Raw genomic sequence first — 17005 nt, forward strand, 5'->3', positions numbered from 1 at the left:
TCATAGGTCTGGCCTTCCTAAACTGGTTCATCACGTAAAGCCCTTATTTCGGTGCTCATAATACACCCCATGACTCATAATTTACGTTTTGACCTAAGACATAAGGATTCCAATCCAAAACCTCCATTGATTCCCTAAATGCTCAGGCATGAGACATTCTGGACTTCCAAGGGTCCCAATATAGGGTTCCAATCGCTTGGGGGACTAAGGAAACACTCAATCTAGCCACAAAAGGGTTCAATAAACCCTAAATCCATATACACATCAACATAGAAGAATGCAACTCGAAAATATTACCTGAATAACATTACTCTGTGTCCCCAATCCTCAGAATGTGGCTTCTCTTGTTGTTCCCTTAACCAAGCCTCCTCCTCCTTGCAAAATAACACTTCCAAGATCAATAATGGTCTTCTACCTTGCTCCAGATGCTCACAATCGAATTAGGGTTTCTCTCAAAGGACTATGATGAACAATGACGGCCATAAGGCCCCTTATATATGTCCCAAACCTGGACGGTTAGGGTTTCGCTAAACAGCGCAGACTCGCCGAGTCCATATCCGGACTCGTCGAGTCCAGTCGCGAACCCGCGACCAGATCCGCGATCCTACTCGGCGAGTCTGAGCTCAAACTCGCCGAGTCCCCTCTTAAAACACCCAAAAATTATAAATATAACGATACCTGGAATTCCAGGCTGTTACACATGGTTTTATGGAATGATATGTATTAACGATTTATTAATTTAAAAATGAAATTTTATGTCATTCTTTTCGGGGTGTTACATATATTTTCTACTCATCTATTACTTAACTCATTAAGTACTTAATATTTATCTATGTTTAATAAAATATAAGTATTCTACATAATACCAATAGTGTCTAGACTTACATACACACTCTTATGATTATACTACATTTAATCATCTTTTAACTCTTTCTACTTTCTCTTAGGTATTTTAAAAAATACATTATCTATCTCTAACCATACATAGGATTATATTATATATAATCCTACCCTTTCTTTATTTACTCTTATGAGTATAACTCATAATACTCATATCTTCTCCTTATACATCTACATACATGCTCATATACATGTCTTACATGTATAACCACATTTACATAACCTTGCATAGGTTTATAATCAATATAATGCTAGTCTTATTCCTTTATGTCTTACATGCTACTCTTATTCCTCTATCAACATAAAATGTATAATATAATTTAAAGAGAAAGAGTGAGAACTATAACTCACATTATCATTTAGTGAAGACTAATTGTCCCACTTTAGCTCCTTTCTTCAAGTGATGCATCTTGATCCATCCTCTTTGCTCTTAGGCCTATTCATACATGCACACAAGTATCTTAATACTTGTTTTAACTTATTTATAACTTATTGACTCTTTAAGTCAAAATAACCACTTAATGGATCATAATTCTATATTTTCATTCTCTGTCTCTTAATCCTAATCAATTAATGAATTAAGCAACCCATAATACCTAATTCATTATAATCTAACATCTAATGAATCACGTAAATATAATCACTAGTTAGGGTTTCAAACCCTGACTCTCATTGGATTAATCTCACTCATGAGGATTACATACACAGCTTGTTTAATGCATCTAAACACCTTCATTAACATTACTAACAAACCTTCTTAATATAATCTAACTTTATTAACTCAAATCATCAAGAACACCATTGAAGCGCTACTAGCATAAAAATGGAGGAGAGGATTACCTCATTAGCTTTTCATTTGTAATCCAAGCCTCAAACACCCTTAATCGACTCTTGATTGTCTCCCATACTCGGAATCGTCGGAGCTTAGCTCGAAAGAGTTTTGGGGATGTTTTTTCGAGAATGAACACTTAAGAGCCTTTAAATCTGATACGTAACCGTGCCATAATCATCTGTTTACCGTGCTGCGGTAACCAGTTGACCTCGGTTAATGATCGCCACTTGATTTTCACGTCGTGGTGCTCTTCCTCTACTAGCATCCTACTTTGACCACCGCATTATGGCACATATATACCACCACGGGGTAAAGTACATTTCCATTTTTATTACAACGGAGTACCGCCGTGCTGTAGTGATCTATACACCGCACCGTGGTAACTACTTGACAGTAGCTCCTTGGCTGATTCTATTTTCAAAGCTTCATGTTTTCTTCATCTTAAATATGTTTTCTATGATCTTTATATCCACGTGAACGTGGGGACATAGTCTACACTTATATTAAGTCATATTTCATTAACTTAATACATGTCTTAATCTATTAAGTCACAAACTTGTCCAAAAAGCATAAAATTCCCATTTTACCCCTTTTGACAATTAATGCATCTTCTCATGCATTCTTTCTCTTGAACATACTCATTTAATCTCCTCTAAGTTACTTAAACTTATTTTGGCCATTCCCATGAAGTCACAACTTCATTTTCTCGAATTTTTCTTATAATTGACCATTTTGTCATTTTAGTCAATATTCAACTAAAAGTTAACTTTCTCCAAATTTCAGGTTCTTACAAAAAAATGTGAAATCTAATATTTTTTTTTAAATAAAAAGGTTAGTTTAAACAGAAAAAATAAATAAATATATTGGCTTCATACATAAAATCTTTTAATAATTGTGGTTTTATAAAAAAAATCTTTTAACGCATATAAATCATATTTGCATTAAATATTTTCTTCTTCCTATTATAATAAAAAAACAGTATTCATCCTATTAGTCATCTTAATTAATGTGATGTCATTTGTCAACCTATTGATTTTTCATTTCAAATTTCTTAGTCTAGTTAAATTAAATTAATAACATTAAAACAAAAATTAAAATAACATTAATACACATTATATGATGATATAATTTCACGTATTTATTTATATCAACGATTATAATTTTATATAACTAAATAAATATCTATTAATTAACAATTTATTTAAAATAATTGATTAATAATTTTTAGTTTTTACTATGAAATTTTAATTAATTTTGTAATCATGGTTCAAACGGGTTATAAAATAGTTTATAATATAAACAAATTATACAATTAGTTTTTAAATTTAAAGACACATAAAAAAGATCTTAAATGTTATTAAGATTAACTAATATTCTTAATTTGTATTTAATATCTCTTTTGATGTTATTACTTTTATCAAACCAAAAAGTAGTTATAAACTAGTTTTTAAAAAACTATTCAAAATAACGTCTCAACAAACTAATCGAACTTTTTAAAATTTACATCTTTCAGCTAGTTTGTCAGTTAATTTTATAAACATTCTTTTTATAAACAAATTATAAATTTGCTCCTACATTTTTGTTTACGTGCTAGTTTTTTAGCTAATCTTTAAAACATTACATAAATATAGAAATCAAAACTCACATCTTCGATCTAATCCATTCACTATTTATTTTTTATCAAAAAAAAAAAAAAGTTCTTCCAATTTACTAATAAGTGATTATTTGTTTCATACAAACTTTATATTGAAACAAACAATGAATGACTCGTGCATTTACAATTAATCACGCATATAACAAATATAACTTGTTCTTTTCAGCTAATTCCTGCACTACAAATAAATCAAAGACTTTCTTTTTCATCATCAACTTCTTTGCTACAAATATCTTTCATGTGATAATGAAAATTTGCATCCTTCGATAGCATCTTCGATTGATAGAAACACACGTTCTTTCCCGATTTTTTCTATAAAATTTGTCACGATTAACTTTTCCATCACTTCAAGTCTCGGATTTACTAAGACAACCTGTATATTAAAAAACATAAATAAATAATTACAAATTAGTCGTAAAATATTTAAATTTTGTTCAAAAAGAAATTAATCTTTAAAATTGAGGGTTGTTAATCACCTTGATATATTTGGCTTCTAGAGTTTTGCGAATTTCAACTAGGGTTTCAACCCCCGTCATGTCAATCGATGAAACTCCTAAATAAACCAAAATAATGATTAACAATATATAAATAATTCCTTAAATTTAATAGAAGAAAATCCTATGGGCTTTGGATCTTACCTCCTAAGTCTAATAAAACATACTCAACATCATCTCCTTGAAGTCGGTTAGCCTTTTCATCTCTAACACATCTCAAAACCCTTCAAAATAGTCCAAAATCATTAAGAAAATAGTAATATTTTAACATTAAGTTTCTAAAATTTTATGATATGCTAAGAATTTATACCTTTCTCTCATGTAACCCGCATTTGCAAAGTAAATTGGAGAACCAATTTGTACAATTACAGTCTTAGAAACGTCAGTGGCATCAGGATATTGTTCTACATCACGATATAAACTGGTATCTGGTATGTTACAAAGCTTCGAACTTGTCGGTCTAGCTATATACAAAAGTGCTCTCACCAATGCCAATCCCACCTACAAAAAATTAAAAAATATATTTATTTACAGTATGTTTGTTACTCATGATAGAACAAGTTATATTGCGTTTGGACTTAAACTTAGGGTTTGTTTTTTTTTTATTTTCTCTATTAAGACCTATATGGGTAAAATGACTTAAGTTTTAACGAGTAATAATGTTTGTGGATAAAGTGTTGTATACGTAAAGCTGTTAATTTTCTATTCATTCTAAAGTGTCTAACCAAAACGAAATGACTATGTTACGTTTACAAAAATACAAATTTAACAATATTCATTGGTTTTAACAATATTTATCATATTTAAAATTCAAGGATTTGAGAGAGAGAGAAAAAAAAAAAGAATAAAGATAAATAGGTAAGGGTTAGTGTCTTAATACACTTTGATTTTCTTTGGCTTAACCCATAAAACTATTTATCCATATTTAGTAAAAGACAAGATTTTAAGTTTTCTAGATTAAGTGCTTATGAAATTTCATTTGAGGAAAAGTTGTAAATGTCTCGCTATAGTTAAAAAAAAAAACCATAAAAAGTCTATCATATTCTATATATTCTGTATACTGTATAGTCCTGTATAGTCCAGTCCAATCAAATTTTATCATATTTTGTCATGTCGAGTCCAATTCTATCAACATGACAATCAAGTAGATAAAAAAAATTATTAGAAAAAAAAAAAAAAAAAAAGTACCGATAACATTAGGCCAACGTCCATGCTAACAAAGGCGACACCAAGGAAAGCAGCCATGCAAATGATGAAATCAAATTTATCGGTTTTATAAAGATGGTAAGCTTTATCATATTCAATAAGACCAAGCATTGCAGACATTATAATAGCCGAAAGTGCAACAAGAGGAGTGTAACTAAACAGTGGTGCTAAGAATAATAATGTTAGCATCATGCATAGTGACATAACTACATTTGCCATTTGTGTTTTACACCCCGCATTGTAATTCACTGCGGTTTTCGAAAATGGCCCTACAATTAAAAAAAATAAAAAGGAAAATCAGTTTAATAACTTTCCTCGATTTTGAATAAATTAATTAACAAACTAAAAAAAACATTATATTTTGGTGAGTAACCTGTAGTTAAATAGCAAGAAGTGAGGGATCCGACAATGTTCATGAGGCCAAAAGCTATCATTTCTTTATTACCATCGATTTGTTCGTTTTGCAATATGGCAAAGCTTCTTCCAATTGCTATTCCTTCCTGTAAATTCCGAAGTTATATTATAAATAAGAATATATTTATCCAATTATTATTATTACAATTAGATTATTATTATTATTATTTTAAATGTATACTTACAGCAAGAGCAACCAAGGCTGTTATAAATCCTGCTTGAAGAGGTGCTGCTATATATTTCCGATCAAAATCTATATTTTTTAGAGAGGGAGGATTAATTCCCTTTTTCAACTCTCCCACCTGTAAAATTATATTTAAGAATTTCTTTATTATTATTATTTTTAAATTCATTAATTAAATTAAATATAAATAATAATTAGACATACGATTGCGATGCCATGTTTCTCTGCATGCCATACATACGCCAAGACGCATCCAATTATCACAACAAACATTGGAGCTATTGCTGAAACCCAAAATAGCTTCGGTTTCTTTTGTTTCTGAAAATATTAATAAATATAAAATAATATTAAAACAATAATTAATCACTCTTTTATAAATCAATCGATAAAAAAATATGTTCGACACTTACTACAAATCTTGCTAGCTGAAGAAAGATTAGGAAGATTGCACCTATAAGCGTGCTTTCCCATATTATCTGATAAACGAAAAATAAATAAATAAAAATTACAAAACCATAATAATATTAAATTATTGTTTTTGTTATTTCTTTTGTGATTATCATTTTTAATTAATTAATTAATGAAAACCTCTTTTCTGTTCTGGAAGATTGCACGAATAACAGATATAACATCAGTATGTGGAGTAAAATGCTTCAAACCAAAAATGCCTTTTAATTGATGAAGGCAGATGATTAATGCTGTTCCTCCCATGAAACCAGTGATTGTAGAATGTGACAAGAAATCTACCAGAATTCCTAACCTGTAATTAAATTTAATTAACAATGTTTGACATCAAATCAAATGATTAGTTATATATGAGGCATGAATTTGAAGTTTGTGTGTGTGAAATGTCAATGAACATGAATACTCACCGGAAAACACCAAGAACTAATTCAATTAGACCGGAGATGAGTGTAGCAGTGAATACGAGATTAAGATAGAGTTGTGGATTTTCCGTTGGGTTGACTTTTGTTGATATGGTTGCAGCTATGATCAATGAGCTTGAAGCTACTGTTCCAACAGCTAGATATTTTGAGCTCCCAAACACAGCGTAGATTAGAGGAGGAACAAAACTCGAATCTGCACATAATAATTGAAATCATGATCTGATAGTGGAAATCAACGTTGTATATGTTTAATCACACTACGTATTCGAGGAAGATCAACGTTGTAATTAATTTATTTATCCTTTGAGGCATTTGGTAGAACACCTTCGGTGCATGTAATTAACAATGCGGAAGAAACTTACATAAACCGATGACAGGGGGAATGTTAGCGAGCTTAGCGTAGCTGATGCCTTGAGGAATGGCGAGGCTAGCGATGGTGATTCCGGCTAAAAGGTCATACAAGAACAGCTTCGCCTTGTAATTAGGAAGCCATTGGAAGATCGGAACGAAATATTGTATAGCTTTCTTAGCCTTCACCGGCAATGACTTCCCCTTGAAGTCGTAGAACGGATCGTCTGGGAAGAACGTTTCCTTCAAATGGGATTTGAACACTGTCGTGAACTTTCGCGGTGCCTCGAAGCTCACTTTGCGAGCTGTATCTCCGGCGTATCCTCCTCTCACCGGCATCATTGAATATTTGTTTATGTATTTTCAATGGATTGATCGATCGAGAGAGGTGATAGAAGTGGAAAGTGGTTCGAATTGGGTATTAATTATACGTGCAAATGTTGGATAAAGCGATGAATTTTGACAGATCCAGAGAAAATTGAAGAATGTCTATATATAGATTCTAATCCAAACTGAATGAACTCGTGGGTGAAGATTGTTGACAGATTCAACAGCAAAATAGTAGGATGGAAACGAAAATGTTTATCCATAAGAGCGAAAATAGTGTTGATCAATTCAGTAATATTAGTAGCCTACCACTACATTATATAACTATTCGTGTCTCAATTACAAAACACAATTCTTATGTGGAGAAATTGTAATTTCATCGACAATTACACCAATGGTTTACGTGGTTTTATCATTTAGTGACTTTTCTCGCCAACTTATTATTATTATTATTATTATTATTATTATTATTATTTTGAAAAAATAAATATAGATCACTCTATGTTTTTAATGCATTTTTGGTCCATATGAAACATAAAATTTAATTTATTTGGTCCCTACAAACTTACCCCAGAATCCTCCACAATGTCGACGAGCACCTCTTACCTTCCACCACCGGCGACCACCTTCAACAACCATTGAGACGCTATGCCTCCTCTTCTCTCTATCAAGAGAAAAGAGAAACACGAAACACATGTGTAGATTTCGCCTCATAACTCATGAACTATGACCCTTGGTTTTTGAAGCAAACCATTGAGAACCAAAAAAACATTCTCTCTCTCTCTCTCTCTCTCTCTCTCTCTCTCTCTCTCTCTCTCTCTCTCTCTCTCTCTCTCTCTCTCTCTCTCTCCAAACTCATCTATTAAACCCTAAAGCCGATGCGACCCCAGAGACTTTTAGACCACTGTCGACCCTGGGAGCTTGAACGATTGACTTGGGGGAGGAGGGGAGTATTAGAAACTAAAATTAACGTTTTTATACATGAAAAAACCAAAAGAAAAATTAGCAATTAAACACCAAAAAGACCTAAAAATTACTTCCAAAAAATACATTACTGTTCTTACACAAAAAAGAAAACATTTTTTTTCAACAATTAAACACCAAAAATAACTGGAAGAAGAATTACAACTCATCCCGACGACCTTTAAGGTCTTTAAATTCATCAATTACCAACTTCGTATCAATGTTTTCAGCAATTTCTCTATGTAAACCACCAAGTTGTTTGCGAGAAAGTCATCTGACATCTTATTGCGAATGCGGTTCTTGAATATTTTCATTGCTGAAAATTGTTACATCCGAGAAAAATAAAGGTATGTCTTGGAACCTTTAAATAAGAATTTTTGGCATAAATGGTCCCTTAGTACGCTGGGCGTACTTAAGTGTACGCTTAGCGTACTACGTCCCTTTCTGGTCGCGGGTGTTTGGGGGTACGCTGGGCATACCATGAGCTACACAGGGCGTAAGCGCCAGAGAAGCAAAACCCTAATTCTTGAACTTGAGGCCTATATAAACGACTTTAAGCTCCTTGGAGTGAACCCTAGAGAGCCTCCACTGCCCTTAAATGTTATTACCCCTCTGGAAACCTTGAGAGAGCATCTTTGAGCCTTATAAGTGTGTATGTGTCGTCTTTAGTGCCCATTTCAAGAGGAGGAGTTGGTGAAGAAAGCTTGGATCAAGTAGGTGCTTCTGGATCTTGCATCATAATCATCTTTCAAAACTTTTGGAGGTAAAAAGCTTGCATCTTTCCTCTTATTTCTTTAGATCTTGCTAGGGTTTTTGTAGTTGGTCCCTTTGATGAGCCTTGGACCTCATTTGTTGGCTTGGTCATCCCTTTTTGATTAAAAAGTCAGATATGGGGTCCTTAAGCCATCTAGAAGCATAAAAATAGGATCTTGGTGGTAGTCTTGACCTTGAGCATGAGTTAAAGACCTTGGGAAGGTCTTGATGATCGTTTTGGAGGTATAAGGAACATGCAAATACATAAAGTTAGCAACTTTATGCCTTAGGACGTGTTAAAGAACTCAGATCTAGCTTTTAGACGTAAAAGATTGGGATATTAAGCAATTAATGGGGAAAGTGCTTACTCGGGCGAACGTCGGGTGTACTTAGTGTACGCTACGTGTAGCCTTTGGGAGCCCAGTACGCGGCGCGTACCAAAGAGGTACACTGAGCGTACGCAAGACAGATTGGGTCGTTCCTGTTTTGGGGCTGGCGACTTTTGGGCCTCAACTTGGTATTTGGGCTGACTGCATTATGTGAAATATGGGTTGTATCTTTGGATTTGGGTCATGGACTTTTGGGAGGGCCTTATTGGGCCAAGAGGCCCATTAGTGATTTTGGACTTGGACTTTGGGCCCATTTTCAAAGAAAGATTAATTGGTTCGCATGAATAGGGTTGGGGCTTGGGTCTTTCCCTCTTGATTAATTTAAGGATCTAATATTAATTAATACTATTATCCAGCCCGTGAGATTCTAAATTATTAGGAGAGCAACTTTGGTTTCAGCAAACGGAGGTGAGTCTCCTCACCATACCCATGGGTCTAAGGCACCAAGGCCGACCCATTATATGAGATGTGTTACGTGTTAGCCATTCTGTGAAACTATGTGTTTTGTGATTATGTTGGTATGGAAGACCTTGGGGGTTCCTGGGGCACTTAGGTATAAGACTTGGGAGGGTTTCCTTAGGGTCCTAGGTTGAAGACCTCGGGGGGTTCCCGAGGCGTTGGGCTAAGACCATGAGGGGGTTCCTATGGCACCCGGAGTAAGACCTTGGAGGGTTTCCAGGGCTTCCCTATGTGTTTGTTTGCATGGTTTATATGTTTTTATGGCCGATTAGCATGTATGAGATACTTTGTGCTTATGTATGGGTGTGCCCTAGGGAACTCACTAAGCTTTCAAGCTTACCATTTGTGGATGTGTTTTAGGTACACTTGAGCCCAAGGGCAAGGGCAAGGCGTGATGGCACGGCGTGCACTCTATCTCTTCTTTCATTACTACCTTTTGGGACACTCTGATGTTTTAAACAAAATGTAATAAAGGTGGATTTGAAAACAATTGTGATGAAATTTATGGTTAATGCAAGTATGTTTATTAATTAAAAAATGAAAAAAAATTATTGTCGAAAATTCGGGCTGTTACAAAATTCCTCTCTTGTTGTTGCAGTAGAAACTGGAAGTGTCAAGATTAACCGAACCACTCTATCAAGCAAATACTACGTCTCATGTTTCTGAGTTTCCACAAGACCCTTGCATAGGTCAGCAATAGTTGATACACGACTTAGCTTGGGATTCTTTGTCATATCGATATTAAAAATATCTAACTGATATCGTAATCGAATTCTCTCTTGCTCCGTAAAATCTTCAGGATAATACTTCTCAACAAGAAGACAAATCTGATCAACACTTATCATTTTAGGGTGTTCTTTTGAAACTAAAGTAGAACTAAGACTTAACAACTTCATCACCTGATCATTGAATCTACTATTCAACTCATGTAACTGTTTGTCCAATGTGGATGTAAACAAATCAACTCGATAAAAATGTTCAAAAGTAAACTGATTATCATTTTTTCGAGGCCGGTATCGAGTAGAAGTATATGGAGGTTTCATATCCGGCATATCTACTTGATGTTTATCACAAAATTTTTTTACCTGTTCAAGTAAAGAATCCCATCCGTTGTTCTTGAAATCATTTAGACTCTCATTTGTTGCTGAAACTAACTCCATGGCATTAAGAATATCTTGGGATTTCTTTTGTAGAGCTTGAGAAAGTATATCGGTTTTTCCCATTACTTCTTTCATCTAGTGAAGAATAAACACAAACTCAAATGATTTCAGGTAACAGTAAGCTGCATCAGCATCTCCGCGTTGAGAATAAGTAACAGATACATCATTAATTATTCTTTGGAGAACAACACAAGTACAATCAAACATGTTAAGCAAACTGCAAATGGGACGAAAATGAGAACCCCAACGTGTATCACCAGCTCTTCTTAATGTCCCAACTTGATTCAATCCTTTACCTGATTCGATTTCACTAAGTTCCAATAAATGTTCAATCTCAGTTGCATTTGCCTTTTGTAACTCATCATGACGCTTACTGGAAGCACAAACTACATTAATTATAAAAATCAAGTTTGTAAAAAATTGGTGTATAGGAATAATTTCCCTTGAAGCAGCCACCAGTGCTAGTTGCAATTTGTGAGCGGAGTAATGAACATAATATGCATAAGGACAATCCTTAATAACAAGTTCATGTATTCCATTCCATTGCCCTCTCATATTACTAGCACCATCATAACCTTGGCCACGGATTTTGCTAACATCAAACTGATAGTGCAAAAGTTGTCTCCACATATTTGTTTTCAAGGTTAATGATAAGGTATCCCTAACATGAACCAAATCCAAGAACCTTTCCCGTATGATCCCTTCTGCATCAACAAAACTCAAAACTATGGCAATTTGCTCTTTTTTAGACTCATCTCGTAACTCATCAACCATGACACAAAAGTATGAATCCCCGACTTCACTATGAATATGCTTCCTAACTTTATTTTCAATAATACTAAGAATTTCATTTTGAATATCTCCAGAAGTATACTTTGAATTATAAGGAGCATTCTCTAATAACATTTGCAACTTCATCATTATAAGATGCTAGAAGTTTTAGTAGTTGAAGAAAATTACCTCGATTTTTGGAATTTGGCGTTTCATCATGTCCTCTTAAAGCACAAGCTTGGAATGTCAACCAACGAACCGTGTCAATTGAAGCTTTTAATCGTAAACAGTTCTTTAATATTTGTGCTTCATTTTGCTTCACTGTGATATTTTCAATGTGTGTTGCTTGGTTCATCAAGTTTTCAGCAAATGTAACAACATTCCTATGTTGTGAACAACCAATGTGCTTCAAGAATGCACATTTTTCCCACCATTAACTTTTTTCCAATTGTCAAATCCTTTAACAGTAAACACATCATAACCATGGCACACACTTGGTTTATCATTAAATATATAAGGACATTATGACATTCTAATAGTCCTCGTGCCCGATTCTCCGAGCTCTAATCCTCCTATTCAACTAACATTCTAACAATACTCCTAACAATAAAAAATCTAAATCAATTAACTAACAAAATAACAAATAACAATTTTAAATAGTTAAGCATTGTCTACACTGAATGAGTTTTTGATTCTGATTTCTAAAATAAATAAATAACTGAGATTTTGATTTCTGGATTCTGAATATATATATATATATATATATATATATATATATATATATATATATATATATATATATATATATATATATATATATATCTGATCGTCAATTGATTGCAGGCTTCCAGCAACATTTTAGAACTTCAGACTTGGAGAATAACTAAATAAGACAGTTGTGATAAGTTTTATTTAATGATCACTGATCTTCTTATCAGCAAGACAGCAACAGTGTCAGCGTGACAGCAAGAAGCAACAGCGAATGCAGGGTTCAGGCTTCAAAAGGGACGAATGAATGAGATCAGTTTTTTGTTTGATTTGGACAATTGGAAAGCACAGGAGAGGCCAAAGCCCAATTTTTTAATTTCTAAGCCTAATATGGATAAAAAAATATATGGACTATTAGCAATTCTAATAAAAAAATCAGGGGGGCCACAACCCCTCCTGGCTCTTTATATACTTCGCCCCTGCGACCGCCTTTGCTCGATCCACTCTGACTTATAAGAACATCAATCTTCACTTTTCCTGTTCCACAAGACTAGAACACCCCTATCCCTACTTCGATTTTCGAATTTTAACTATAAGGTTATGAAATTTCAGTTATAATGGTGGTCGCTTGTATAGTGGATCTATAATCTAATGTAGTTCGTTGGTACTTCTTTGGTCTAGTATCCATTATAGATCTTTGCTTTTCTTGTTTAGGTCTTCACTTTCACTTTCTTTCTTTATTTAGATCTTCACTTTTCCCACCTCAAAATTTTTATTCAGTAATACTTCTTTGGTATCTTATCCATTGTTGTTTGGATCCATGTTGAATCCGATTTTTGATTCACGGGTACATGAATTGATTTGTTTATTTGAATTTTAAGTTTTAATTGGTCTTGATTCCTTAGTTTAATGGATATATGGGGTTTTTTTTTGGATTTGAACATCAATTGGTCTTTTTAATGATGATAGAGGTGGTTATATTTTTCCTATTATGTAAATGCTGGTAATTTATTATGATCATTCTGCCGCAGATGCAGTACTTAAGAACTTAAGAGGTTATTGCTGGAGGTGTTGGTTTTTTTGATGAGTGAGACTTGGGCATTAGCGATAATAGCCAATAGGTAAGTCTGGAAGGAAATGAAAGGGGGGGGGGGGACCATAATATTTTTTAATAATATAAATAATTAATAATTAATAATTTATTAAAAAAGTTAGTAAAGGCAAAATAGCTTTTTTCTGTGTGGTAGGGACTAAAGATGCAACAAAAACATACTATAAAGACCGTCCGAATTAAAAAGAAAAGTTAGGCAAAAAAACATGAATATTACCCCAAAACACATGGACAATTGGTGCAATTTACTTTAAGTTATACAAACAAACCAACAAATTCAATTTTAATTTTTGATGAGATTCATTGAACGAGTGTGATTGATAAGGGTATGATTTTTGTAATCATCTGTAATTGTTCAGTAAACACCTTAAATCTTAGTGATTAACATTTAATTATAGATTCCAAATCACGAGTGTACCACTACAAGAATAAAAGGTACACCGACAAAATCAGTGACATAAGTATTTACTAGCCATTTACCAAGGGACTAGAGAGGGATTAGCAACGAAAAGATTCATCGTTAAATGGTCAGTGAAATTGGTCACCGGGTTTCATCTCCCTCTCATTTTTTTTCGATGATCTTCAATTTCATCCCCCATATTCCTCTCTCCCAAATCTCTATATTCTTAACCTCCTACACCGCAACATCGGCTCTTGGCACCCCAACCCCGTACATTGATGATTTCAGCCATACCTGCCCCAATTATCGTCGATTCTACTACCTCTACACCCATCATTGTTGATTCATGACTTCAAGTCAAGTGTCTTAGTTATAAAGGTTTGGTTAGGGTTAAAAAGATATGGAGAAGCAGACACGAAGTTAAAGGGGATGGTAGTAATGTTGGATTAAGGTGTCTAAGTTCATCACTAAATTGGTATATTATTGTAGTTAAAAACAAATTCCTTTTTGGGTTACCCTCATAACTAGCAATAGCTAGAAATGATATTAGGAGAGAGAAGTATAACTTATTAGATTATTATATAATTAATAAACTAATTGGAAATTATAGAAAAATGATCTGTTAATATATTATGTGATATATTAATTGGAAATAGATAGTTGAATTGTTGATTTATTATATGATTAATAAATTAATATGAGATCAATTGTTAAATAATTAATTTGTTTATTTATATGATAATAAATTAATGTGAAATCAATTAGAGTTGATTAATTATTAATCAGAATAAATCTGAAATTAATTGGGGATTAATTAGAATTACTAAAAGTTGCAAAGGGTAAATTGTAATTGTTCGATAGTTGAACAACAGAAGAACTTCTAGAACCCTCCATGGTATGGACGATTTTGAAGGGTTTCCTAAGGTTTCTGGAAGCCTCCTGGTTGCATAAAAAGAAATGATTTGAATTAGGATTAAATATATTATTTAATTAATTCAAATCTTGCTTTGCTTGGAAGTTAACTAAACTATAAATATGACCCATTGGCTTGCAGTTTTCGTTCACCACAATACCTATAAGCATCACAATGAAATTTCCCTCATATCTCCTCTCTATCCTCCTCATTCTAGGGTTCCTGGTTTTCGGTGTGAGCCATTAAAGGCATCATCCTTTAGATGCTAGCTTTCCAAGACCAACAAACACAGGAGATTGAATTGATTTATTTACTACAACAAATCAAAGGTATGTAACCCTAATCCTATGCATATTTAGATTATAATAGGTTTCCTTTAGGGTTCTTGATGTTCATAGCTTATTGCTATCAATTAGAGAAAACATAGACCATTTATAGGTTGCATGTGTACTTAAGGGTTAAGATTTTCGATTCATATGTATTTTAATAACCTATAAATTCATTCATTGGTATCAGAGCCATTATTTTCTATTAATTGTGCGTAATATGAATGGATCAAAAATTAGGGTTTAACGAAAATAAACCCTATCCCTTTGAAGATTTCGACTTGGCTATGGTTTCTTGAAACCCTAGCCTCTGCCCCTTATTTTCAAAATTGCCTTAGGGTTTCCTAGGGTTTCTAGTTTCCTTAATTATTATTTTGAATGCCTTAAAATTTTGAATAATTAAAACCTGGTAGCCCTATCCCTTAATTTTTGAAAATTAGAAGGTTATAGGATTAAACTTGAATGATTTAATTAGTAGTTTGATTGAAAATAATTATTTAAACCCCAAATGATTTAAATTAATTTAATTAAAAGATAAAGATTAAATCATAATTTGTTTTAATTTAATTAATTTAAAATTTAATAATTAATTTTAAACCTTGTATTTTAAAAAGTTTTAAAATACAACTTATATATATTAAACGTAAATTACTATATGTATAAGAAAAAAAAAAGTCAGCCCAATCGCTAGTAAGCCTGCAACATCCCAAAAACATGACAAAATTTTCATTTTTAAAATCATTTAATAATTCATAATTCATTCAATTCATTGTTTCCAAAAAGACATAGTTATAAGTTAGAATCTCCCAAAATCATTTATCAACATAATATCCAAGGATGATGTGCACAATTACGTCTTCACCTTGCCCAGTCATCTGATGTGCCTGAAACCATAAAATCAAACTGTAAGCCAAAGCTTAGTGATTTCCCCCAAATTACTCCACACAATAATACAATAACAATTACAATACATGCATATACGGTTTGTTGGCCCGTGGCCTCAACCTAACCACCTAGGGTTTGTTGGCATATCGCCTCAACCCAACCATCCAGAGTTTGTTGGCTTACCGCACGAAGCAATACCACCTTAACCCATCTATCCTAGGTTTGTTGGCCTCCCACCTCAACCCAACCACCAATATGTCGACATATGCAACAGATAAACAATAACCAGCAAGTACATGTAATCACACAAATCTACCAATTTAACAGGTTAGTACAACATAGCAACATCCTATATACTAGGATACATAACACAACCTAGTGGGCCGACATTTATGCTTTCGACCCACGAGTACAGTGAGGAAAACACACCTCAATCAGCTGTCAGGGAAAACACGAACTAGAGCTGCTGATACCCGAACTCCTCACACTATCAATTTACTAAAAGACTTAAATCAAAACCAAGGTAAAAACCTCAAACTGACAAGTCCTTAGACTAAGACTAATTTCTCTAAGGGCAAAAGACCATTTTGACCTTCCAATTCCTCACCCCCTCATAGTTGACCAAATGTCAAACTGATCAAAAATTTAACAGTCAATGCATTTGACTTATGCGCTTTGTACTTAGAGTACGCCCTGCGTACTATGCTGATAAGCCATTTCCATTTTTAGCTCTTAATCCATAAAGACCAACCATTTATTGCTCAGATTTGGTCCTAATAGATGTCAAGAGTGATAAATTTCCTAACTTTATACCTTTTCATGGCTTAAAAGAGAACAATACCAAATCTCAAGTCCAAATCACACTCAAATGCCCAAATAATCATGCATGGAAGGATGTGGAGTGACCAAGCTCCCATTTTT

General features: G+C 33.4%; 3 protein-coding genes across 3 annotated transcripts; all 3 read right to left on the reverse strand.

Annotated features, from left to right (window-relative positions):
• Positions 1-3482: 3482 nt before the first annotated feature.
• LOC111897948 (probable sulfate transporter 3.5) lies at positions 3483-7553 on the reverse strand. The gene is made up of 12 exons (XM_023893901.3): positions 6934-7553; positions 6557-6764; positions 6273-6444; positions 6095-6160; positions 5889-6002; positions 5686-5802; positions 5460-5586; positions 5069-5355; positions 4191-4381; positions 4025-4104; positions 3863-3939; positions 3483-3759 (listed from the first exon to the last, which is right to left on the reverse strand). Exons 1-12 carry the CDS (start codon positions 7259-7261, stop codon positions 3610-3612), a joined length of 1917 nt encoding a protein of 638 aa, XP_023749669.1. The 5' UTR covers positions 7262-7553; the 3' UTR covers positions 3483-3609.
• A 2904-nt stretch (positions 7554-10457) lies between these two features.
• LOC111897925 (uncharacterized) lies at positions 10458-11033 on the reverse strand. The gene has a single exon (XM_023893884.1). It carries the CDS (start codon positions 11031-11033, stop codon positions 10458-10460), a length of 576 nt encoding a protein of 191 aa, XP_023749652.1.
• A 12-nt stretch (positions 11034-11045) lies between these two features.
• LOC111897924 (uncharacterized) lies at positions 11046-11888 on the reverse strand. The gene has a single exon (XM_023893883.1). It carries the CDS (start codon positions 11886-11888, stop codon positions 11046-11048), a length of 843 nt encoding a protein of 280 aa, XP_023749651.1.
• Between the last annotated feature and the right edge of the window lie 5117 nt (positions 11889-17005).

The sequence above is a fragment of the Lactuca sativa genome, chromosome 5 (assembly GCF_002870075.4).
Source record: "Lactuca sativa cultivar Salinas chromosome 5, Lsat_Salinas_v11, whole genome shotgun sequence".
Taxonomy (NCBI): Eukaryota; Viridiplantae; Streptophyta; class Magnoliopsida; order Asterales; family Asteraceae; genus Lactuca; species Lactuca sativa.

Bases quoted from the DNA above. Each gene is read 5' to 3' on its own strand.
- LOC111897948 (XM_023893901.3), bottom strand. From the start codon at position 7,261: ATGATGCCGGTGAGAGGAGGATACGCCGGAGATACAGCTCGCAAAGTG. The intron at 5,803-5,888 runs GTATGTCTAATT...ATAATTTTACAG, and splicing joins AGAAACATGGCATCGCAATC to GTGGGAGAGTTGAAAAAGGG. The intron at 3,760-3,862 runs GTGATTAACAAC...TTTAATATACAG, and splicing joins TAGAAGCCAAATATATCAAG to GTTGTCTTAGTAAATCCGAG.
- LOC111897925 (XM_023893884.1), bottom strand. From the start codon at position 11,033: ATGGGAAAAACCGATATACTTTCTCAAGCTCTACAAAAGAAATCCCAA.
- LOC111897924 (XM_023893883.1), bottom strand. From the start codon at position 11,888: ATGAAGTTGCAAATGTTATTAGAGAATGCTCCTTATAATTCAAAGTAT.